The sequence below is a fragment of the Pteropus vampyrus genome, unplaced genomic scaffold, assembly GCF_000151845.1.
Source record: "Pteropus vampyrus isolate Shadow unplaced genomic scaffold, Pvam_2.0 Scaffold20, whole genome shotgun sequence".
Lineage (NCBI taxonomy): Eukaryota > Metazoa > Chordata > Mammalia > Chiroptera > Pteropodidae > Pteropus > Pteropus vampyrus.
This window is the reverse complement of record NW_011888801.1, coordinates 12147264-12172284: the sequence shown is the minus strand read 5'-3', so window position 1 is coordinate 12172284 and position 25021 is coordinate 12147264. Positions and strand designations below refer to the sequence as shown.

The window sequence follows — 25021 nt, the reverse complement described above, 5'->3', positions numbered from 1 at the left end:
GGACAGTCTCATGTCCATGTACCCCTAACCACTGACTCAGCCGGCTCTAGGGTCATGGGAGAAGTTAAAACGAGATAAAAAACATGAAGGGCTTAGAAGCTAATATATGCTCTGCTTGAGGGCTCCTTTCCCTGGGCCCCTCTGTGACATCTTCTGGCTCTAGGTTCTTTTCACTCCTATGCTCGCAGAGTCCCACGAGCTAGATCTCAGGGGGTGGGGGATGGGTTGTTGCTCTACACAGCCCTTTTCCTCGGGTCCTGCTTCCTTGCTGCTCCACCCTAGCCAGGGTCAGTCCTACAAGCCTGCTCCCTTCACACCATTGCCAAGTTTCTCTGCACCCAGCTTAGGTGTGCCCACCTCTGGGCAGCCTTCCCAGACCACCCCCAGCGTTAGAGAACTTGCTTTCCCACCTCTCTAATTCCTCTTTGCTCCTGCCTCAGGGCTCTGAGAGGGGTAGAGACCAGCCTGTCCCCTTGTCCCAGAGCTCCTGGAGGTAGCAAGCTTTGTCCTGTCTTGGATCTCAACTTAACCTTCTCCGAGCCTCAGTTTTCTCCTCTGCAAAATCTGACACATCACTCTAGGGTGGTTGCATAAAGCAATGATGCACTTGTCTCATGGCAAATGTCAGTAGGACCATTGTTTTCATGGCTGTCAGCCTGAGCTGCCTCATGGGGTTAGGGCTGGTGGATTGAGGCTAGCTCCTTGCTCTGACCACCTGACCAGGACTCTACCGAGCACCAAGGACCCAGGTGGCCCTAGACCACCAGTGGAGAGCTGTACACCCGTTACCTACCCTCCTGGGAGTCCAGCACCTGAGGTTTTCCCTCGGAGGCTCATCTGATACATCTGAGCCATCTCCCTCAGGGTCTCTGCCGAGTACAGGCCAATGGGGTTGTTATACTGCCTTGGCTGGCTCGAGCCCAGTGGCATTTTCTGGCTGAGTGAGTCCAGGGCCCCTGGGCTGCCCTGTGTAGGGCCGAGATCAGAGGCCTCTGTGTGTGAGGAGAAGACGGAGGTCTGGGAGAAGGAAGAGCTAAAGGTCTGCCTGAGCTCCGGGGTGCCCAGGCCGACCCTTGTCTTGGAGTTGGGGCTGGGTGCCGCCAGGCTGCCGTTCGTGTCCAGAGCAGGGTCCTGGCACAGGGTAGACGTCATGCAAGGGAGAGAGAAGAGAGCGGTTAGAGGCCACACATGTCCAAGTGTTTCTGCATGGACCTGAAACGGAGGTGTTAGTGCGAGAGCTCCGCAGCCTGCAGCCTGCTGCATTGAGCTCAGGTGGGGCCAGACAGGGCACCTGGAAGAGAAGGGTTTTGTCAGGAAGAACAGGGGAAGCACACAGTTCTGAGCTCCAATGCTGGTATCCACCTGGACAAAATGCAAAGCTTCACACAGAAAGCCAAGCCAAGCCAGCCTGCCTGCAGGACTGGAAGAAAGGGCTGGAACAAAAGGGCTGTAGGTCTCAGGGTGTGGGGGGAGCCACCTCTGAGCGGGGGCACCTGGTAGGCACAGCCCAGCCTTCTGCTCTATGGCCCTCACATGGCAAGTGAGAAGGGGTTCCCCCCGGCTGGTGGTGGACAGGCAGGGTGCAGGTGCAGGAGGGAAAACTAAGGAAATAGGGGGCTGACACTTGGTTCCCTTGGTTTACTTCTGCGATTTCTCCCAAGTATCCTTCTGCCTATTTCCCCAATCTGTCTCCTACCCCAACCCCTCAGTCTCCTCCTCTCCCCTCTCTTCACTCTGCCCCTTGCCCACTCTGCCTCACCGAAGAGACAGGAGTAAGTATGAGGTCATACAGGGAGAGGTGGGGAGTAGATTCCTGTAGGAGAGGTGGGATGGGCCGCCCATGCCCTGGGCCCACAGGGTTGAGCTGTTTAGAGGGAACTGGGAAGGGGCCTGGAGCACAGGATGAGGTCTGCAGCCAGGGCTCCACCTTCTCTCCTGTACTGGCCTCTTGGCCACCACCAGCATTTCTGATTGGGCTATAGGGGCATGCAATTGGGAGAAGGAATGGAAATCAGCAGGACAGAGCCTAGGTCAGAGGAGAAACTCCAAGGGCCAGCAGGCCCCTCCATGCCTAGGAGCCCCTCCTGGGATGACCAGCTGAATCTGGGGCCTCCAGCTTTCATGCCACAGCTCCCCTTCCCCCCGTCACCCATCCCACCTCAGGAGGATGAGAGTCAAAGCCTTCTGGACACTTGTCCTTGTCTTGCCTGGGACGTCCCCTTTCCTGAGAACACTGCTGTCTAAGCCGGTATTACATCAGCCCAGCCATGAGGCCCGAGGTCGTGGCACCCAGGCAGGCACCCCACACTTAGTATTTCATGGGGACTCAAACACCTCTCTTTGAGGCTTGCCTCACCTCCCAGGGTCAGCCATGTCCCTCACCTCACCTCAAGTAGTCCAGGCAAGAGTTAGGCAGGCAGACCAGGCAGGGCCTGTACCCTAGGAACCATGGCTGAGAGTGGAGCCTGCCATCAACTATTGGCACCTACCTTCTGATGAGGGATTACTGGCAGAGGGGACTGGATCGGGGGCGCTGTTGTGGAGATGGGTATGGGACGCTTTGACCTGTAAAAACCAGAAATGAGACCAAGTGAAGACAGTCACATGTGGGGCCAGGAGCTCCTGCCTCATCAGGGATGGCCAGGGGAGAGCAATAGAGTACTGGGGAACCAGATCAGAGGGGCCGAAACCCGCTGTCCACCCTGTCAGTTGGATGTCCTCAGAAAGACACTGAGCCTGATCAGAATGGAGAAGTCATAGCCCTTGGGCACTTTGTAGCCACCGGCTTCTGCTAGGCCCTTGGGAGGCTTCCTGGGAAAACTGGACCCACCCTCTCAGCCTCATCTGTAAATTGAGACACAGATATGAGAGGTGATTGACGATGGCTTAGGCCTAGTCCTTCCTCTAGTCCAGGGGCTGTCTTCACTGCCCTTCGAGGCCTTGTATCACAGGGTTGGGGCCACACAACTGCTACTGGATAGCTCCTCTCTTGGGCCCCTGATGCCCACATCCCAACCTCCCCTCTGCTCTGGAGAGCTCCCACCTACTTCTGCAGTGTGAGGCTTAGGTTGTAGCTGGCAGACTTGATCTTGTTCTGGGCCTCCAAGTGGGTCATGGTATCTGTGTTGACACCATCAATGGCTACCACGAGGTCACCCTGGGTGAGCTGGGACTGGGCCGCCTTGCTGCCTGGTGTGATCTGAGAGAATAGCAGATTGGGAGATGAGCATTAGGAGGGTGGGCCTGAGGATGAGCCAGTCCCCAGGGAAGAGTTACCTGCCATCCTCTAGTAGACACCTGCCATTTTATCTTTCATTCACTGTTGCTAGTATCTGCTGCTCACTGAGCCTGATTCTTCTTGCTGGTACTTAGCCACCACATTTCCTAGTTTGTCGTATCTGAGTCTGGTTTTAAGTCTAGCTCTGGTTAGTGGAATGTGGATGGAGGCAGTGCACACTACTTCCAGGTCTTCCCCCAAGCAGCCATCCTTGCCATCTTGCACTCTCTCTGCTTATGGGCTGACTGGATGCAGAGGACCCAGAGGAGGATAGCTAAGCCACTAATGGAAGGGACCTGGATCCTGGAGTCACTACTTAGAGGAGAATAACTAAGAAGCACCACATTGGATGATGAATGAGAGAGAAATAAACTTTCATTATGCTAAGCCATTGAGATTTGGGGGCTGTTTGTTATACCAGCTTGCTTACTACAATACCTGCATCCCGGAAACCTATAGAGCGCTTCCCAGGCTCCAAGAGGCAGGGGATACTCAGGACCTAAGACTCAGCACCATCACAGAGACACTGCTAGATCAGCAGGCAGGTCAAATGCTCCCTCACAATACATCTTAGTGTGAGTGCTTAGTGCTACCATGGCAGGGGTACAGTGGACTAGGGAGCCGTCACCCTGCCTGGAGGAGCAAGGCTGGGACAAGGGGCAGGGCTCAGTGTTCTGAGGTTGGCTTCATCCTTCCAGAAGGGGAGGTAAAAGTGGGGGCCAGTTCCCAAATCCTGCACCTTGATGACATCACAGAATATTAGAGTCTGGGGGCCCCGCCCCTAGTGTGAGCGCACAGAATGTCAGATATGCTCCACCCTGGAATACCCCCATGTGATGTCAGGAAGGCTACGCCCCCAGGGACATTACTTGGGATGCCACAATGGCTCAGATTCCACTCCCAATGACATCATGTACGATGCCAGATTCAGCAGGTCTGGCTTCCAGTAATAGCACCCTGAAGGCTGTGGAGACCCCACCTGCAGTGATATCACATCAAATGCAAAATTCTGAATGGCCTGCCCTAGTGACATTCCATGGAATATCACAGAGACTCTGCCCCACTCCCATGACACCATGTGGAATATCATGCAAGCCCACCCTTGCTGATATCACATAGAATGACTTTGTGACCTTACTCCCATGACATCATGGGGAAGACTCCCCTGTGACATCATGTGAACTGCCATGCAGGCCCCACCCCCAGTGATATCATAGGAAATGGGGATAGGCCTCTGGGAGTCACACCCCCTACCATGCTGTGACTGGAGGGAGGCCCTTGGCTTTTCCTCTCCAGCTGCCCACCAGCCGGTCCTCCTGGCTTCTCTGGACACATCCCAGTCACTTTCCTGGCTATACCCTAGGCACAAGGTCTGCTCTTAATGCTTGCAGAAGTCATTTTCTGGCCAACGCTTGGGGACCATCCTAGAAGAAGCTCAGAGAGGACCTGGAGACAGTCCCATGCCTTGTTTGTCAAGCCTGGGAGGGCCTCCTGCCAGGCCCTGGGCTCCCAGACATGGATAGAAGCTTCCTGCCAGGGCCCTCACAGAGAACTCTCATCTAAACCAGAGTTTTACTGTCACCAGCTTCCAACACGTTCCTAGATAGGCTCTACAGGATGAGCCCAGGAACAGTGTATGATGATCCAATGATAACAGCGAGACAGGAGAGGCCTCACTTACTGCCTCGAGCAATCATTTCAGCCCTGAGAGCTGTATTATCTGCTTAAACACTGGCCACCTTTGCCCAGAGCAGCCTCTCCCAATCCCTGAATCTGCTGAAATAGACAAGGACAGGAGAAAAACAAACCCCTAGATTGCCAGGTAGCCACATCATCTGTTTGCAGAGTCCAGCCTGCTTGCCCAGCTCCCATAGGGGCGTCTTGGAGCTACTCAGGCCTTCTCAAAATGCACATAGTCCTTCTCTACAAATCCTAAGCCACAGGGAGCCTCTACTAATGACAGGGTATGTTGTTTCCTTCATTTAAGGAGTTGAATAATGGGTGAAAAGCAACCAGGAAGAAAAACAAAACACTTTCCAGGCTGAGTGGGGACTCCTGAGGGCAAATGAGCTGCTAAGCCAGTCCTGTCCTTTCCCTACACCTGGCTTCATGTTCAGGCCTGTGCTCTCCCCAGTACTATATTATAGACATCTTCAAATACAGAAAAAGCAGAAAGAATTCTACAGTGAACATGCAAATACCCATCGCTGAGGTTCTACCATAACATATCACTCAACTTGCTGCATCACACTCTAACTCCTCTCTCCATCCACCTAATACATCTGAGTATTCAAGTAGTTCAGAGAAAGTAGCAGACACCGGTATGCTTCCATTCAGAACGAAGTGTGCAATACCTCTGCCCTCCTGGTGGACTGCTGGCAGGGCTCCCCGCACCAGGAGTACCCACAGCCAGGCTCCCCCACACTGTGAAACCCCCACACTAGGGTTCCCCACATTCTTCTAAACATCTACAGAGAAGGGGCTATCACCCTGAAGAATGGAGCTCCTAGGTGGGAGGTGGCAGCACAGACTCCAGCCAGAAGGACAGGCCTGCTGCCTATAGAGCTAACTGCCAGACAGGACCAGTACTATGTCCAGAAGATCACAGATGACAGTATAAGCAAGGACATCAGAGTGACGTCCAAGAGAGGATGGGTGAGACCACACATCAGCTCAGGTAAGCCTGGTGGAGTGGGGCGAAGGGTGGGGGGGTGGAGCTGCCTTGGGGACATCTTTCTCCCTCAGGCATTGGCTAGCTCACACTAATTCTTCCCGCTGGGCCTCCCACCGCCCCACTTGCCTGGCCCTGCCTTGCTCCCTCTCATCCTCGGGCGTGGGCTATGGTGGTCCTTGTTCCTAAGGAAGAGTTCAGCCTTCCTGGGGTCTGGTCAGTAGCTTCCCCCGAGGGAAGCCACAGAGCTGACTCTTGCCTGCCCTTGGCACCTGTCTGCCTGCACCTGTGTATGCCCATCAGGGCTCAGCTAGCCTGGCCTTTGGCTGCCCTGAGCAGGACCCAAGAACCCTTGAGCTGTGGGGTGGAGGGTGTTGTCATCCTCTTGTAGGGAAGTGCTCTTCTAGTTCTGCCCAGCTTCCCCTAGTGGAGGCAGGATGGAGGCAAGGACCCCCAGCTCGGCCCAAGGACCATTAGATCTCCTCCCTCCACCACAGTAGTAGCTTTCTCTGCAGAAGGGTGAGGCCACACTTGTACTCTCAACCAGAGACCAGGGCAGTGAAGGATGCGGTCCAGGCTTGATGGACCCACGGATCTCTTATCTGACTATTCCTCTCTGCTTCCCTTGTCCCAGAAAGGACCCAAAGCAGCTAAATCTTTGGAGGTTTTTTTCTTTAGTCTTTCCCCTTTTAAGCATTTAAAAAACAATTTGTAGTAGTTGTTTCACTTCCACTTCACTTCTCAGTCTTCTCCGGTCACTAGTCACCTTTTACCCGGGAAACCAGCCCTGGGCAAAGTTCCAGGCCTAAAGTCTTGTCTCAAAGGTTCCCTAGAATGTGCTTAAGGTGTTTGGGGGCCAAGATGGCTACCTGTCTTACAGGAGTCCTTTCACCTTGCTGTGATGTGGTCTTAGGGCACCCCAGAGTGGGCACAGGAATAACCGATGCCAGGAGCAGTGGTGGCCCCAGACACTTGTAGGTGCCTGGGGGAGAGGGAGCAAAGGGAAGAGTGTGGACTTTGGTCTGACCCAGACCTGAGATTGCAATGCCAGCCTCTATGCCCTCTGTGTAAGGAGAGCAACAGTGCCTTTCTCCAAGATGGCTTCTAGCATTGCATTATTAAATAGGGTATTATGTAAGGAGGGCGCAGAGCTGAGAAAGTTTCAGAGAAGCTCCCAACCAAGGAGGCATAGGTGCTGCCCCTGGCCCCTTCTCCCGGAGGTGCCAGAGGGGCCAAGGCCGGGAGGCTGCAGGAAACAAGATCTGGAGCTGGCGGAGAGTAGGGTGCAAGAGACTACCCTGACTGACCAGTTTTGAGCCAGCCTGTTGTCCCTAGAGGGACCCGCACATTAGCTGGGGGCGGGGTGGAGGGGTATTGGGGGTGGGGAAGAAGTTCTCTGTCAAGGTTTCCGGGGAAGTGAGACACTGGCTGGGGCTCAGGGGCATCCAAACCATCTGCTTCTATTACCCTCATTTCCCTGCAGTCAGGAAGGCAGGTGGGCTCTCTGCAGAAGTTCTCGGCCATCACTCTCAGTGTTCAAAACAAGAAAGGCCCCCGCCTTCCTTTTCCTCTAGATTTGCCTGTATAGGGGTGTTAGGGGATGGGGAGCAAGGGTAGCTAGTGGATGCTGTGGATGGTGTAGTTTGCAGCATCTCCTCATCCTCCCAGGCTGACCACCCCAGGGGATTTCCCGTGGAGCCCTAAGTGCATTACACTGTGTGATTAAATTACCATCATGCCGTACTCCACTCTGGTCCCATCTGGCTTCCCTGGGGCCTTGCTCCATCCCTCATCCTCTCACTGGAAACTCTGTCTCCCCATGGCCCCACTCTCAACCCCATCCTGGCCCATAAACAAACCAGAGTCTTGCCAATGCTCAAAAAACCTCTCCTCGAACAGAGGATTTTCAGGGCAATGAAAATACTCTGTATGATACTATAATGGTAGATGTATGTCATTACACATTTGTCCAAACCCATAGATTATACTAGAACAAGAGTGAACCCTAATGTCAGGGTGATGATGATATGTCAATGTATTCATCTGTTGTAATAAATGTACGACTCTGGTGGGGAATGTTGGCAATGGGGGAGGCTGTGCATACATAGGAGTAGGGGGTATATGAGAAATCTCTGTACCTTCCCCTCAATTGCTATGAACCTAAAACTGCTCTATGAAAATAATCTTTTTAAAAAAGAAAGGAAAAAAAAAAAGCCTCTCCCTCCCCTGCCTTAGCTGCTCCAGCTGGTTCCTGTCATGTTTCTCTCTCTTTCTTTACCTCTGGGCTTCTCCAAGATGTGATCAGCAGAGCCTGCCTCTACTATCTCCCATCGCTCTCACACCCACCCATTTGGCTCTGGCCACCACCACTCCAAAGCCAGGGGTCACTGGTCCCTTCTCTAGCTGACCATACCCTTCCCTGGCCTTGTGAGTCACTCTCTTCTCCTCTCATCCAGGCCCACCATTCTGTCTGTCTCGGAAGTCACCTGTAGAATGCTCCCATGGGCACATCACTCTCGTTGGGCCCCAGAGAGCCCTGGGACACAGCAAAGTCTGCTTCACACCTCTCAAGATGGCTCCTGAGTAGAGGTGGAGCCTGGTTCCAGAGGGTCAGAGAAGCTGTGTTTGGGAATGGGAGGCTCTGGGGTGGAGGGCCTTTGAAATGATAAATAGCCCCTGGGTGAGAGGGGACCATGTAGAGACACAGGGAACTAGGGAGACGTCTCCCAGGCTGGAGGGCCGCCCCAGCAGAGCCCAGCAGACCTTACTCAGGAAACCTCTTCATACTTGGCTGCTGTCCCACAAAGCCTTTAAACCTAGGGAGCCAAGGAACTGCTCAGGAAGTTACTGGTGTCCTGTGTCTTGGCACAGGGCCTTGGAGGGTCCACTCCCCAGGACCCAGGACCTCGACCTCGTGCCTACTCCCTTCAGGGCCCTCACAGGGTCAGGCACAGCTCTGAGCACCAGGGAAGAAAAGCATGAGAGGAGGGGGCCTGGCCTGGCTGGGGGACCTCTAAGAATGCATTCCCCCGCTGTGGGTCTGTCTGCTATCATCACCATTTGTTCATGTGTTGAGGGAGGGGGGTACCCCAGCAGCCCCACAGGAGCCCTCCAGAGACTTGCCTGACCTTCAAGGTGGCTATAAACAGCATGACCTGTCAGCACTGTGAAGCGCTGCCCAAGAAACAGCTCCAGCAGCCTCAGAATTCCAGGAATCAACAGCACAGTTGCCCCAGAATAGTCTCGGCCTTCCCCCTCCCTGGGGACCCTCTGTCCTCTATGTCCCCATTGTAGCTGGGAGAGTCTGACAAATACTGGAACAGAAAAACTGCAAAGGGCCTGGTCCTCAGGCAAGTCTGCTGGGCTGGTGGGTGGAGCAGAGAGACAGGCCCCACCCCAGGCTCAGCCCACCACTCCACCAATCTCACAACCAGTCCCTGAGGAAAAACAAATGTAAAGTATTTTCACAGGTACATGTTAGGAAGGACTCACAGAGGCACTATCCTCATTTTACAGATGGATAAATTGACACTCAGCAGGTGAACTGACTTTTCTAAAGGGACACAGCTGTGAGTAGCAGAGCCAAACAAAAGCACACACCTCTTCCATAAAGTTGAGGACCACAACATGTGCCAAGGGCAAGGCCCCAGACCGTGGCCCAGCCTCTGGACTAGCAGTTGGGTGTGGGGTGGGGGCTGGGCCTTTGGAGCTACTCCCACCCCTCCCCCACATCCTGGAGAGCTGGCTGGGGTTGGGGGAGGGTGGAGATGAGAGGGCAGCTCATGTTGCAGGCCCAGCCAGCACCTGTCCAGGATAAATAAAGGCATTTCCCCCTCCACCCTCCAAGTCTCCCTCCTGAACCCCCTTCTCTGTGGGTCCTCAAGTTGAGACCCACTGAAGGGAGCCCTTGAGGGGCTGCTGCTGCCCCAAGGTTGATGCTATGGGGCCTGTGGGCAAGGTAGAGTGAGAATGGAGCTACCATCCAGCCTGCGGGTGGCCACCTTCTTACAGGAGGAGCAGCAGACTGCACCTACAGCTGTCAGAGGACAGACCCCGCTCAGTGCTTTTCCAGCCCCTAGCCAGAGGGGTGACGGGGCAAGAATGGGTGCTAGGGCTTACTACAGGAGTGGGCCCAACAGGAGCTCGTGCGCAAATTCAAGCCTCAGTTTGCTGACTCTGAAGCCTTGCCTGCCTGACTACTCCCTCAGGATTGCAGTGCATGTGCAGGAGGTGCTGGCCCCTACTGAGAATGAGCAGGCCCTGCCTCTGCTAATTCCCCCTCTGCAATAGTCACCTGAGCACCATTGCTTCCCGTGGGAAGTGGATCATGGCTGAGATGGGAGAAAGGTCTCTCCAGAGAGCTGTGGCCCTGCATCCCCTTGGGAGAGAAGTTCCTGGAGCAGACGGGCCTAAGGGCCCATTTACCACAGCCCTAGTGGGATAGCAGGCTGGCAACACCAAGCCTGGGACACCCAAGCTCTGGGTATCAGTAGCCCACCAGATGAGTTTATCAAGAGCCCTGGGGAGGCCCCAGTGTCCAGTTTAGCTTGCTCCATGGCCTTGGTGATTTGGGGTGTGCCCCTGTAGAAAGCAGAGATGTCATTATGCCCGTCCCCCAACGCCCTGCCTAAGCTGTGGGTTCTATTTTTAAAAGTCTCCCCTAGTCATTGGCTCCAGTACATCCTAATACACCCCCTCCCTGCAGTGAGAACATTCTTCCTGCTGTCTAGCTTAAGGTCCCTATGCTGCCCTTTAAGCCCTGAGCTAGCCAGGCCAGGTGGTACATAGACCTTGTGTGAGGTAATTGGCTATCCTGGGTGCCACTGAACCAGGAGGCTAATTCTCACCCGCAAGGATGAGACAGGGAGCACCAGGAGGAGGCCTTGAGGATGGTGGGGCTGGGAGAGAGTTGGGCTCAATCCCAAGTGTATGTGGCAGGTGGACATATGAGAGTGAAGGTGGACAGCCCCTCATACAGGGAGGAGCCCTGTAACCATGGGTGTAGGAATTTTGCAGGGTCCTGGGGGGCGGGGGAGGCGTCCACTTGGGCTCAAATGCCCATGTGTCACCACATCATCAGGCAGGGTGTGCAAGTCTCTAGGTGTCCTTTTACCGTGGGACCCTGTGGTCTCCATGGCAGTGAGTCTGGAAGCGTGTGGACTCAGGTTAGAATGAGCCAGCTCCCCAATGGAAGGATAGAGGGCAAGTCCTTTTCCCTGGGCTGGAGCCAGGCCAGTGCCCCGCCCCAGAGGAATGTGGCCTCTATGCCCACATCACGTTCCACAACCAGGATTGCTTTTCCAATAGGGGCATTGGCTCCCTGCCCTCTCTGCTAAGCACTGTTCGGGCCTTCCCTGGCTGCCTTCCTGTAACCATCTACCCCCAGGGCCCAAGGAAAGTTTCTGCTGCTCTGGAGAAAAAACTGTCTTCCTGTTCCCAGGTGGGCAGCAACCCAGACACTTCTGCCCATCATCCATCATCCTCCAGTAACAGCCTGGGGCCTCAGCCTGTCCCCTTGTGCCCACACCAGTACTGCTGGGGGCCACCTCAGCCTTATTCCACTAGGGCTTGTCTATTCCCTCGCACAACTCACAATCCACCCTGAGCCTCAGGGCCTTCAGCCCCAGCTCTGCTAGACTTGTTGGAGATTCCTTTTACTTGGCATATGTTACATGAGCACCTACTATGTTCTAAGCCCTGGTGTAGGTGCTGGGGAGGCAGCAGTGGTTAAAACAGTCCTTTCTTATAGATAGCTTCCTCTCAAGCAGATCTAGCTTCTCGGCTCTCTGGGTTTCAGTGTCTCTAGAGGGGCAATAGAGTTACTTGGATATTCTCCAATGTTCCGTGACATCGCCATCAGGCAGTGCTGTTCCCTGATCACAGATACTGCAGGACATGGGTCATTTTCCCAGGTGAGCATGCAGAATAAGATGTAAGACAGGCAGACAAAGCAGCTGTGGGTGAATGGGTCCCTACCTTGGGCAGGTGAGGAGGAAGGCCCAGACTCATGAGGCCAGCCAGTGCAAGGTCCCTGGAAGGCCCAGGAAGGTGGGCTATTATCTTGGGTCTGGGATTGAGTAGCTGCTAGAACCCAGTAACCTGCCCAATCCAGACTCAAGCCCTGATATGCAAGCCCTGATACGCAAGCTCTGATACCCACCTGTCACCTGTTAGGAGTCCTCTCTCCAAAGTAGTCGCTCACGTCCAGAAAAATGTTCTGGGTTTGGGGGCATCCTGAGCCCACCCTGCTAAGGAAGGGCTTAGGAAGTTGCTGTCCTCTGTTCACCTGCCTACCTGCCCTGAAAACTTGGCACTTCCTTCTCTGCTCAAAATACCTGCCACTTGCTCATGATGTTTCACTCTCAAAACAGGCTGGCCAGTTCAGGTGGGTGAACAGCTGTGGCTGAGACCAGAGGTCTATAGTGGGCAGCATCCAGTTGGGCCCTCTCCCAGCCCCCAGACTAAGGATGAGGCATGCTCTCTTTTTCAAGAGCCTTGGGGAAGGACATATGGATGGACACACACACACCCCTCTAAACACAACTTACCCGGGAGATAGTGAGCGGCATGTTGAAGTCCTTGCCTCCCTGCAGACGGAAGCCCCAGGGCCCAGGCCCAGTCAGGGTCACACTGTAAGACATGCTGGTGCTGACAGCAGCAGTCTCTGTGGACAAGGAAAGAGTGGAGTGAGAGAGCCCTCAGACACCCCGCCTCCCTAGCCCATACTTCTGCTCCTGCCCCCGACCCCCAAACCCCCGGCCTTGCCTGCTCTGTCTCTTGCTGCTGCCTGGCCAGGCTGCCCAGACTGCGTGGAGCTCCTGAGAGACTCCTAAGAATAGCTGGGAACGAATGCCATCGACACTGATATCTGCCCTCTGCTGCGCCCATAAATGGATTGTAACCCTACACTGTGCCCGCCCGCTTAGGCCTCCCAGCCGATCCACTGTGACTCACATGGCTAATATAGCCCCTGGGGAGAAGTGTCCAGCACCCACTACCCCCCAGGGGTCAGGATAGGGGACTGGCTGGTCAGTGATAATGCTCTTGCCTCCCTGCTCTCCTTGATCCCTCTGCCCTCTAGAGAGCCTAGATGCATGCACTCTCCCCAGCTGCACCCACACCTTTGCCCAGAACACCATAGCTGAGCTCCCTCGGGCAGGGGCTTTTCCACTTAGGTTATTGCTGCCCTGTGCTCACTTGTGAGAGTTTGTACCTTACCCGGTGTGCAGTCCTGATGATCCCTAGGACCAAGCTGAGCCTCCAGCTTGTCTGAACAGAGCTTCCATGCAAGAGACCAATAACCAGCCCAAGGTTGTCCAGCCATAAAAAAGATCATAATAGCAGCAGCTCTGGGTACAACCAAGCTCAGCTCCAGACCCTTCACTCCATTATCCCCTCAGATCTTGAAAGGCTACTGCCCTGGCAGGAACCAAGGATCAGAGAGGTTAAGTGACTTTTCCAAGGTCACACAGGGAGTGAACTCAGGCCACACTGGAGCATGGGCTCATTCTCATGGGACTCATGACAGATAACTGGCTTCCAGTGGGCACGGGTTCTTCCCAATGCTGGGTAGAGGAGTGGGCGGGTTGCGGGGAGGAGGCAGGGCGGGGGGATTGTAGGGGGTGGAGGGGTCCCGGCCTGCATCCCTTGGCACAGGGTCTAAAAGCAGGTTTGGGGCAGGCCCACACCCTTCAGACCCTCTAGGCGCCCAGCGGTTATTCCTGGCTCTCCTGTCTCATTTGTGTTCTGGAAAACTTGACAGCAGTATGGAAAGCTCCAGCTGCCAGTGTGGCACGCCAGGCCCTTGTGCCCTTTGTGCTGGAATGGCAAGGGGCAGGGAGGAGGGGAAGGGATGCCATCATCTCAGCTGCTGGGACATAGGGCCAGAAGGGGCAGAGAAGGGAAAGCGTGTTTGATGTGTTCAGCCCGTAACCCAGAAACAGTGTGTTCTGGGAGGGAAGCCTAGGTACCTCGAGACTCCTGCCAGCATGGTCTTTGGCCCAGGATACTTCCAGAAACCCTTCCCCAGAAGAGACCCGAGGCCTTGGGTGGTCTGGAGATAGATTAAGGTCCACCCTGGCTCCTGGCTGGGGAAACTGAGACTCGAGGAAGGCAACTGGGCTGGCTGCTTTCTGGCCCTCCCGGAGGGCTCTGGCCTGAGCTGGGGCCCAGAGACTAAGTGCAGGGTGTGAGTAATTTCCCGGCTGCCAGAATCCTTCCTCACATTCTGGGCCTGGCACGTACAACATGCAAGGTAGAAGGAGTCCCCACATTATAAGGGCATTTGGTAACCTTCCCAAGGTCACAAAAATATCAACTAGAAGAGGCCAGAGAGGGACCTGTGTTCTTTCCTCTACTTCACTACCTCTGTCCTGTATCATGCAGCCCAGCCTGTCCTCTGCCAGGGCCTGGCCCAAGAGGCAAGCCACTCATGGCCAGCACCCAGCTCCTCCCCCAGGCCCCAAACCATCCATTCCTGACTCCAGCCTTACTCCCTTCCCTAGAGAGATCTGTCCTGCCAGCCTGGAGAGGAACCATCAGCAGGGCATGACCAGTATGGGGTAAAGAAGGAAGGGGAGGCCCAGGCTAGTCTATGCCTATAGCTGCAAGATCTTTCTCTGGACTTGAGAACCCACCTGATGGCTGATGCTGCCCTGGGGAAAGGGAGGGATAGTGGGAAGGATGCTCTTAAAGGGGAAGATCAGCCTCCCTCCTTGTACCCACAGGCTGGATGGGAGCCACTTCTTGGTAACAGCAGCTCATTTCGGGTGTGGGAATGGGGGCAAGTCTGGTCTTTGTCCCTCTTCCACTCTGTTTGAGATGGGGGCTTCAGGAGAGAGTCAAGAGGTGGGAATAGAGGGAGGGAAGGAAGAGAGGTCTAGGCATAAGAGGGCAGGCCTGGGGTTTCTCTCCCATTGAAGCATCAACAGATAGAGACCATACTTGTCTGAGACCTTTTCTGCTTTTTATTTTCCAATACCCTCTCAGAGCCACACAGCCCTGGGATGAGCTTAAACCACTGATTTGAGAAAAATCACAGATGCAGTGTACACAGGTGTGGTTGGTGTACATGCAAATATGTACATACGGGAGAGTGTGCCCGCAAATGTATGTGTGCACAAAAGTGTGGGCTGAAGTACAAACAGTACACTGCAGGGAGAAGCCAGAGGTGAGTAACAGTTTCCAGTGCCCGAAGATCTGTGCTCAGCTTCAACTGCTGGTTGTGGGAGACAGTGAGGCTTTCTGTGTAAGGGAAATGCCCAGCCTGGGTACAGAGGCAGCTCATAAATAGCTGGTGTGTCCCATCACCATTAGCATTGCCTGGACAATCACAGCACACAGCATTTGAGGAGAAGCAGACAGCTCCAGGAAGCAGAAGGGCCTGGGCTTCAGTCTTCAGGTTGAGCCTGAGATGCAGTCTGACGAGATGAGAAGTGGGTGTAGATCACTTTGCAGGGCAGGAGTTTTGTATTTCTAGGTGTGAATCCAGCATACCATGGGTGACAGGGCCACTTCCAAAGCTCACAGTCTCATGAGTGATCCTGGGTATGTGTGTGTGAGGGGTCGTGAGGGGGCTGGATGTGTCCCAGAAGAAAAGGAGAGCCCAAGTTGCCCTACATCCTAGGGTCTAGGCTGGGGAGCAGCTCCTTGGTCTGAAAACAAACAGCGCACACCTGTTTAGCCTAATGAATGACCCTGTAGGCACAGTCTCCTCTGTGTTTAGGGTCACCAAGTAGTGAAGGGAGGTTGCATGGAGGGCCAGGTTGTACCCTTGGTCAAGGATGGGCCTTCTCTGAGACTGCAGGCAACTCGGCCTGGAAGGTAGAGTCAGCAGTCTAAGACTGTCTTCAGGATGTCCCCCTGGGATGTCTCCCAGGTTCACAGGCTCCTGGGGTACAGACTGAGCTCTCCTCACCTTATCATCCAGTTCTCCTCTTCCCTCCACTCCTCTTCCACATGCCTGCACTCTAGCATCTCCTCTCTCCCTACTACCTTAAATGTCTCATTCCTTGCCTGTCCCTATAGCAGTGGCTTCCTCTGGTCTCCCTGCAGCTCATTCCATTCAATCTGTCCTTCCCCAGCCACTATAGAGGCTCCCAGTTACCCTACAAAGCTGACCCAGCCTCTAATAGGGCCCCATCTAAGTCCTCCAAGGGTTCCTTGTCCCCCAGCATCATGCCTAGAGACGCCCCTGGCCAGTACCTGAGGGGGTCTTCCCACAGCTCCTACTACCTCCGGCCACTCTCTCTTCTCCTACTTTCCCACTGTCAGCTCCCAGGTTCCCTTTGGTTGCCTCTGAGGTCACAGAACAACACGCTGTTCCAGGACACTGAGTTCCTCTGTGCCCCACTGCATTCGCATGGGCACAGTCTGGACCCCTCGACCCCAACCCCATCCCGCCTGGCAATCCCCCACTTCATCTCCACCTTCCCTGGGGTGCCCTTGAGGACTTGCCTCTGCTTTCAGCACCCTGTGTGCTGATACCTCGATGGCAGTGCTTATCACATGTTAGGTGACTGCTGATGTGCAATCCCTCTCTGCACAGTGCCCCACCCCAGCTCAGTAGTCTCCCTAGGACAGGCATTGTGCCTTTTGTCATTGCCCCACCAGTCAGTCTGGGGGTCACAGCCGAGCCTCTGTCCTGGCCTCTGTGTCCATGCACAGTGCCTGGGCTCAGGGCTGGGGAGTGAGTCCCCTTGGGGCTGGAGCATCAGTGGAGGATTCCTGGGATACTAAAGCTAGGGGAGGCAGGGGCTCTACAACCATAGGGAGTAGCCCAGAGCTCCCCCTCTCTGGGACATGCGGGGGAACAGCCTTGGAAAAGGAAAGCAGGAAAGTGTCTCTGGCCTTGGGCTTGCTGGGAAAGCCCAAGAGAGCCCAGGAGCTGGGGGTGTTGTGCTGGTGTGAGTGGAAGGCCAGGATGGGGAGCTGTCAGCTGAGGGGGAGAGGCAGCCTCAGGGCCTGTGCCCATGGCATTTCCAGCATTCCAGAATATGGCCTCTAATCACCATCGACATTCCGTTCCATAGGCACTTGGGCTGACAGCTGGCCTTCTTTTAATAGCCACAAGTATTCTGGGTGACATCCTAATCTCAGGGCATTCATAGCGAGCACATACACAGCTTGCAGCACCCCTACCCAGATATGTCCAGCCTCCCATTGCACACCACATACTTGGTCACATGCACAGCTTAGAGAAGACACATTAGGGTACACTCAATCCCATTCCCTGTGGTGTCACAGTGACAGAGAGCATGTACTGGGAATATGGTCACACACACTTACACACATGCATATACCTGTCATAGGACAGCAAGGCCACCACCATCTGCTACCTACGTGCAGTTAGTCAATCACACACAGACACTCTCAGGTGTAGTCACAGACCACACTCAGGCCTGCTCAGAGCATCTAGGAGTAACAGACCCCCAGGCCTTCCAGGTTGGCAAGGGAAAGCTGGGAGGTACAGAAAGGGGGAGATTCTCAGAGGGCATTGGCCCTGCCCATGAGAACAAGCTCCCCATTTCATGGCCACTCCCTGGGCTACTTGCCTCTATCCCACCCCTTTACAGATTGGCAGGTGCTGGGCTCAATCACCTTCCTGGGAGCCTCTGCTTCACATCCCTGGGGCTTGGGAGGGGCCTTGGCTTCCACATCCTCCAGGTCCTGACCCCAGAGGGACGGGCCACTCACTTGCTGCGCAGTCCCCCACGTAGCTGCTGCCTCCGTGTCCGTCCAGCCCTGGGGGAGGTAGGAGAGTCACTGTGAGGTGAGAAGGACATTCTATAGTCTTGCTCCTGCCTTCTTCCTCACGAGGACTTACTCCATCCTCCCCATGATATTCACTGGGGTGAGGCCCATGACACTGCACAGGGTTGCTGGTCACCAAATCCCTGCAAACTGTGAGTGCATGTGCCAGGTTATGTGTGTGTGTACATGCTTGCATATACTCGTATACCTTCTAAAGCATGTGGGATGGGTACGTCTTAATGAGGGTCTAGACCTCTGTTAACAGAAAAGATTCACTCCTTGGTGTCTTTTACTACAGTGATTCAGGGAAGGGACCTCTGACAGCTCTTCCCTCAGCCCTTTAACTGAGATTTCCAGGGATGGGGGCAGTGGGAGGTGTTCAGCTGAGGCTCTTGGTGAGGCTCACAGTGGGACCTGTAGGCACAATATGGAGGAGGCCAAGTGTGGCTGGGGATGGGAGCATATGGTGTAGGGGACATCAGAGGGCATAATAGCTCCAAGCCCTAAGGAGGGACTGGCAGGCTAGTAGCTCCCAGGACTGACAACAACTATGGGGTTGGCATCTACTCATGGGCACCCTAGCCAGTTTTGGATGTAGAGGTGATTTTTCCCCTTTCAGAGGAGGGGATAAAGGCTCAGAGAGGGTGAGTGACCTGCCCAAGCTCACACAGTGAGCACATGGTAGAACTTAGGCTTGAACCCAGGTACCCTGACTCTAAGGCCAGTGCTCTTTCCTCTGTATCTTGTGGGCTCTTCAAGGCTCCCAGGAGGAGGGGGCTTAATGCTGAGAACAAGAGGCCCTGAGCTAGCTCCTGTCTGTCTCTCTGGAGGCTCATATGGGGCCAGAAATGCTAGTCTTTTCAATCTGTGGCTCTAAAGGGTAGCGCCAGAAAAGAGATGTCCTGGAGCTGGAAGACCCATGTTTAGTCCTGGCTTTGCTTCTGAGTGATGTTGGGCCAACTCATTGCTTCTCTGGCCCCAGTGCCCTACCTGCCAGAGGTGATGGTGCATGGAAACGCTGTAGGGAAGTTGGGAGGGGTTCTTCCAGCCAGCATCCCAGGGTCCTGAGGTTCCCTGAGTCTCAGAGGCAGCCCTGCCTGGATGGAGGCCTGAGGATGGTTTGGTTGAGGAAGAGATGGCCAGCAAGTGAGGGCCCAGCATTCTTACCATCTCACTCTCAGATCCCAGGGATGCCTGGCGCCTCCGTCTGGAGATCCAGCTGAGGTCCGAGGCCTGGCTGCTCAGTGTGGAGCGGTGGGTGGAACGGTAACTGGTGTATGGGCCAGTGTGCTGGCCTGACATGCCCAGCAGCACCCCAAGGCAGGGCAAATGCTGGGCTATGGCCATTCTGCAGGAATGGCACAGCTGGTTAGAGCAGAGGGGATGGACAGACAGACATGAAGAGATGAGGATGGATAGACAAACTGATACAAGGATAATGGAAATGAACTGATAGCCACTGGGGAAAGAGGGTGATTCAGACAGTAGGTTTATGAGGACAGACAGACAGATGATAGAGTGATAGGCAGTGATGAGGAAGGACAGATAGGTGCTGGAGTGAAGGAAACTGACAGGGCTGGGAATGGACAGAGAGATGCTGGGGCCATGGGCATGGAAGGAGAGCCTTAGGGTAGCAGATCCAGCCAGGTGCTCGGCTCCAGCCCTCAAGTGGCTGGCCCAAGACACATCTCTGTGAATGGGAACCTCTGAGCTGGATCGGGTAAAGCCTGCTGGTCACCTCAGCAGGGAAGTGAGTTACTGACACAACCAGACAAAAGGAAGCACTGAAGCCCCTCTGGTGAGAGAGGCCAGTATGCTAGGATTCTATCAGCAGAGAGCACTCTGGGCCTGAACCATCCCCAGGGCTTTGCCAGGGCCCTTGAAGTGTAGCTAGCTCTCCCTGTTGTGGTCTCTCCAGGATGTCACTGTCTGGGAGCTTCTCTTTATAGAGGGCAGCACTGCTGATCAGCCAAACTGGCTGCCTTTCATCCTCGGCTCCAAAAATCGCTAGTTAGGGATGGACACTGTCCAGGGAGCCCTGATGTCCCTTCAAGCTGAGCCCCCTGGAAAGCTGGAGCAGCAAAGGTGACACAAGCTCCAAAATCAATCCAGTATCACTGGCTACTCATAGCTGCCAGAGGCTCCCACCCAATGTATATACAAGAGACAGGAAAGATGGTGGATCTCTGCCCCATTCACAGGCCTCCATGGCCATGAGGGTATATCTGGGGACCTGGGACTAGGGCCTGGAGGAGGGCTGCACCTGTACTTGGGGTGGGTGATGGCGTAAATGATGGGGTTGTGGATGGCAGAAGCCTTGGCGATGATGGCTGGCACCGAGTTCATGTAGGGCGTCAGGACATGCGAGTACCTAGAACAAAGAAGCTGTGGTCCCCCTGCCAGATGGCCCTCCTTGGTGACTCCACAGCCCACCACCCTCTCAGGAATCTTCTTCCTCCAGGCCAGGCTCTGCCAGGGGCACAGCCCAGCCTGGCCCAAACCAGCACGGCCAAGTCAGCCCCATGAGAGAAACTGCAGTGCTGGAAAGAATTCTGATCCGAGGCGAGTGGGAACCCAGAGAGCCATCAAGGGAGAGGCTGGGAGGAAAGTATGCCAGGTTGGGGGTTTCATTGTCCCCTGGAACCTGTGCTGCTGGCAATAAACCCTCTCCATTCCCAATGACCCTCTGCTCAGCGCTTCCCATGCCCCAACCCAAACCTGATGCCCGTAGCTCCCCGGGTTCTCTGAGAGTAACTTCACAGGCGGGTCCACCAGGGGACCGTTTCTGTACAAGGAGAACTCATACTTAAATACTTCCAAGGATTAATAGCTCTCCCTATATCAAAAGTGCTTCAGAAGTCTGGCCTACGTCCATGCTGCTGCAAATGTCAAAGTCCTCGGACTCTTGCCACAAAGGACTGGAGAGCAGAAGGTGAGCAGAACCACTGGCTGTGTGCCCGGGTGAAGAGGGAACCAGAACCTCAGGGAGAGCCATGTATTCCCAAGGGGTCGGGCAGGACCTGGTAGCCCTTACAGGCCCTCAGGCCAAATCCAATGTAACCCAGAGCTCCCCCAGCATGTGTCCTAATGCCTCTAGGAACCAGGCAGGCCCAGCTCTGGTGAATCATCTTACCACAGGGGGAGAAGAAGGCTGTGAGGCTAGACTTAATGTGTGAGGACAGCTGGCTTCAGCTTGGACTGGGGAGGGAGAGGCTGCCCTAGGGCCCCTTTACCCCTCTCCCACCAATTCAGCCCCCTCACTCAACCCCTTAGCCATTGCTTACCCAGCAAAGGCCATCAGGGCCACAGTGGAGTAGGGGGCCCAGGAGAGCACGAAGAGAAGGATGACCAGCAGCACAATCTTAGCCATTTTCCACTCGCTCTGTAGCCGCTGTCGTTGCCGGGGCAATTCACTGAGGCCCTCGCAGGCCCCAAAAGTTTGGAGAGCCCTAGGAAGAGTGCAAAGTTGGGTCTGGCCCCATTTGAGTTGCAGTGAGTGCCAGGGTCATGGCCACTGTTGGGGAGCCTCCCTGGACCTGGCCATCCCTTCTAGTGCAGGCAGCCTCAACACCCATAAAGTTCTCCATTATATCCAATCTAAGCTGCCTCCCTGGGGTTCCACTGGCGGTATCCTCTCTGCCCCCTAGACCCTCTACATGCCTAAAGGTCCCCTCTTGAGAAGATTGTGTTTCTTGGGGCTCCTGTAGGCACCAGGCTGTGCTGGTCTCTAGGCATCTACCCAATAAGCACAGGTGCTCAGTTTGTCTTTGCCCATCTGGAGCTGGAAATGCCCTGGGGTGGGTACAGATTTGAGCCTCTGGCAAAGGGGCATGACCCCTCTCCCATCTAGCCCCTCCTCCGTGCCCAGCTCTTACTGGCCTGTCTCCCGGATAGCCCTGAAGATGAAGATGTAGCAGTAGATGATGATTAGCAAGGGAAGGAAGAATACGAAGCAGAAGAGCAACATGGTGTAGGCACGAACTGATGGTGTGAAGCTCATGTAGTCCCAGGAACAGGAGGTCAGCAACCCCTCGGGCACATAGGCACCTGGGAGCCAGGAGCAAGGGCTCAGTGTTCTGGATTGCGCTGACTTGGGCTTCTCATTCAGCAGGGACTTTGGACGTGCGGTCTGGGATCTTAGAACACTGGCCCTAGCCCCAGCCCTGCTCAGTGCAGGGAGGAAGCCAAGGCACATGAAGGAGAACTTGCCAAGACTGTTCTGGCAGGGACACTAGCTCAGGAGACAGCTGGCAAAGCCCACTGCTGCCTGTTCTTGCCGGTTTGGAGCAAAGACTTCACCAGAGCCCCAGGGTCCTACTCCCCCAGGTTTCAGCCAGCTTCCTGGTCCCACCAGGAAGGGTTTTACCAGAAGGGTGGGTGCCTTGCTGCTAAACTTCGTATCTGATGAGGCCTCACACCCCAACCCGTCTGACTTACTGCAAACTCAGCATCAGATGGACTTGTCACTTCCTACCACCCAAGAACCATGTCTTCCCCTCTGTATTGAGGGATGGGAGCCCACGTCATTCTCTGATAGCTGATGGTGCAGCTTCAGTATTCCCTGCTGCTAGTCATACCCCCTGAATGTCGACGTGCATTGAGGCCCAGGCAGTTCCCTGACCCCTCCTGCCAGCCGGTCAACCCAAGTCTACCAACCTGCCCCTCGAACATGCCCCTCCCAGACTATCTTCCCCTCCTCCAATTCCCCCAGCCCACTTACTCCAGCCAAAGAAGGGTGGCAGACTCCAGGCCAGGGCGTAGAGCCAGACACCCAGCAGAACAAGCGCTGCCCGCCTCTTGGACACCACCCCGATGGCAGCCAGTGGGCGTGTGATCACCAGGTAGCGGTCCAGGGCGATAGCCGTCAGGGTAATCATGGAGGTGATGCCAAAGAGAGCACCACAGAAGGCATAGAACTCGCAGCCTGTGGGCACAGCTCCTTGACCTCAGCCCTTGGCAGGAGACCATCATGTATTCCAAGGGAGAAAGGGTCTGAGGATGGCATGTATTTGGCTCCTGCCCTCACCTCTAAGAAAAGCAGCCTGAGGCCCTCTGCACCTTGCCTACTTGCCACATCTGGCAGAGGCTGGTGGAGGCCTCAGGACTGAAACCTGAGTCTTCCCTGTTGCTCATTCACGGGATGAGGACAGCTACCCACTCCCTGCCAAGGAAGAGTAAATCACCTCCTCATCCGGGCCACCCCACATCATGGGTGGGCATCCGCTGCCATAAATCTCCCCCTCCCACCTCCAGCAAAAGGGAGCCCTGAGTGTCTACCTGCCTGCCCAAAGAGCCACCGCTTATAGAGGCTGCTGATGAAGACGACGGGAGCCTGGGTGAAAGACATGAGGAAGTCGCTGACTGCGAGGTTGATAATGAACATGTTTGCAGGTGTCCTGAGGCCTCTGCTCCTGTGAGGGGTCAGAAGCTGTCAGGAGGTGCTTCTGCTGGGGAGCCTCCCTCTATTACACATGCACACATGCACACATGCACATACACACACATGGACATGTACACACAGACCCATGCACATGCACACTTATGTATGCACACAGACACGAGCTGCTGGGCCATCTGCTGCCCAGCAAGTACTAGCCAAACAGCTCTGGTGCCTGGCAGTGCAGTCTGAGAATTGAGACCCTTATCTTTTGAGGGTGGTTCCCTCAGAATGAAGCGGAGAGCAATATCTCTCCAGGGCTGCTGCTCCGCTCAGCAGAAGCTGTGTTTTTTGTGGCATCCATTACTTCTTTTCACCTCTGTATCTCCTCTGCATGACCTATACTCTCTCCTTGGACACACCCTCATTTTTCTGAGCCCCTCAAGGCGAAGTTCTCCCAAGTGTCTTCTCCCTAGGCTCCTCTTTCCATGTGCCCAGACTGTACCTCCTCCCTCTGGCAGCCTTCTCATCTCCATTCTTCCAGTGTCGTGGTCTGGGCCCTGCTCAGCACAACTATGTCTGCATTCCTCACCGTCAGGGGTGGCAAAGGGCAATGGAACTGAGGATTATGCTCCATGGACTAGGTTCCTTCATAAACCTCATCTCCTGTAGCCATCCATCTTCATATCTACTCCCGCCCCCATTTTCCAGATAAGTTCACTGAGGCTCTCACTCATGGTGTGGTTTGCTCCAGATCATAAAACTCAGCAAGCGGCACAGCCAGGATTCAAACACATGTGCTGGGCACTGCATTACATGAACTTAATCATTACATTGACTCCATGAAGTAAATCACAACGCCATTTTACAGACAAGATACGTGGTCTCAATGAGGATAAATGACTTGCCCACAGTCATTTCAGCTAATAGGTGATAGAGCCTGGGTTTCAATTCTCTCCCTGCCTATCTCAGCCATTCAGCCTACAAATAGGGCAGGTGTGGAAGGAAGGGGTGGTTGCTGAGGGGCTTGAGGACTCAGGGCTGCTCTTTGAGGCATAGAGAGGATGCACCTGCAGAAGGTATAGATGACCGTCAGATTGCCCAGCATCCCTGTGAGCCCCACCAGCAGGATCACTGTGCCTAGGGTGTAATGGGCGTGGTCCGGAACATCGACTGTGGGAAAGGGGACCCAGGCAGCAGCCTGAGATCCAGCTGCCTGTAGAGAGACAGAGAAACAGGGCATCACGTAACCCTGTCACCTTCAAATAGTCCTGAGAAAGAGGGGTTAGGGTTCCCGGTGTGGAAGGTGTAGAAACTGAGGCTCAGAGTGCCAAAGTCACTTACCCACATAGCTAGAAAGTAGCTGAGCTGGAAAGGAAATGTAGGTCTTCCTAAAGTCGAGCCCAAGCTCCTAAACCATGGCACAGAGGCATAAGGCTTATAGGAGTGGGCTCAGATCACCTGTTGGAGGCTGGTAGAACAGACTGACATGTCTGGCAATTGGGGACTCTACCTTTCATTGAGGGGAAGGCAGAGCCAACCCTTAGATGGGTTCCTCTCTGCTATATGGGCCCTGTCCCAAGTGCCAAGACAGTCAGCAATAGTATTCCAGGCACCCTCAACTCTGGGATGGAGGAGTGGGGTGGAGTTCTCTCCTCTGAGATGCCATGCCCTCCCAAGTTTCAAAGAAGTGGTTGTATTCTCCTAGAATATATCTGGTTAGGACGGGTATGAAAGAGGGAAAGAATTCCCCTTTATAAAGAAAGTTAATGATATCACTTATATGTGGGATATAAACCTAAAAGCAACAAATGAACAGGATAAACAGAGACACATGGACATGGACTATAGACTAGTGGTTACCAGAGGGTAGGGGGTCGGGGGAGAGGGGAGGTAGACGGGGTAAAGGGGGTCAAATATGTGGTGATAGAAAGAAATCTAACTA

The 25021-nt window shown here is 54.6% G+C and overlaps 2 protein-coding genes across 9 annotated transcripts in view; both read right to left on the bottom strand.

The window, feature by feature from the left end:
* The window catches only part of LDB3 (LIM domain binding 3), a 62790-nt gene extending 48223 nt beyond the window's left edge, over positions 1-14567 (bottom strand). For 3 of the 7 annotated variants that reach the window (XM_011355354.2, XM_011355357.2, XM_011355359.2), the window contains exons 1-4: positions 12497-12598; positions 3048-3199; positions 2490-2565; positions 794-1131 (exon numbers count right to left, since the gene is read on the bottom strand). In XM_011355354.2, coding sequence (XP_011353656.1) covers positions 794-1131; positions 2490-2565; positions 3048-3199; positions 12497-12589 — 659 coding nt within the window. In that variant the 5' untranslated portion in view covers positions 12590-12598. Of the gene's footprint in view, positions 1-793; positions 1132-2489; positions 2566-3047; positions 3200-12496; positions 12613-12713; positions 12790-14545 lie in introns of those variants that run through there. The other 4 variants (XM_011355356.2, XM_011355360.2, XM_011355355.1 and 1 more) reach the window with 3 other exon arrangements.
* A 995-nt stretch (positions 14568-15562) lies between these two features.
* The window catches only part of OPN4 (opsin 4), a 10516-nt gene continuing 1057 nt past the window's right edge, over positions 15563-25021 (bottom strand). The window contains exons 2-11 of one of the 2 annotated variants that reach the window (XM_011355351.1): positions 24142-24292; positions 23899-23926; positions 22977-23110; positions 22420-22623; positions 21575-21746; positions 20984-21148; positions 19963-20070; positions 18867-19047; positions 17547-17690; positions 15563-15601 (exon numbers count right to left, since the gene is read on the bottom strand). In XM_011355351.1, coding sequence (XP_011353653.1) covers positions 15563-15601; positions 17547-17690; positions 18867-19047; positions 19963-20070; positions 20984-21148; positions 21575-21746; positions 22420-22623; positions 22977-23110; positions 23899-23926; positions 24142-24292 — 1326 coding nt within the window. The remainder of the gene's footprint in view (positions 15602-17546; positions 17691-18866; positions 19048-19962; positions 20071-20983; positions 21149-21574; positions 21747-22419; positions 22624-22976; positions 23111-23898; positions 23927-24141; positions 24293-25021) is intronic. The other variant, XM_011355352.1, reaches the window with a different exon arrangement.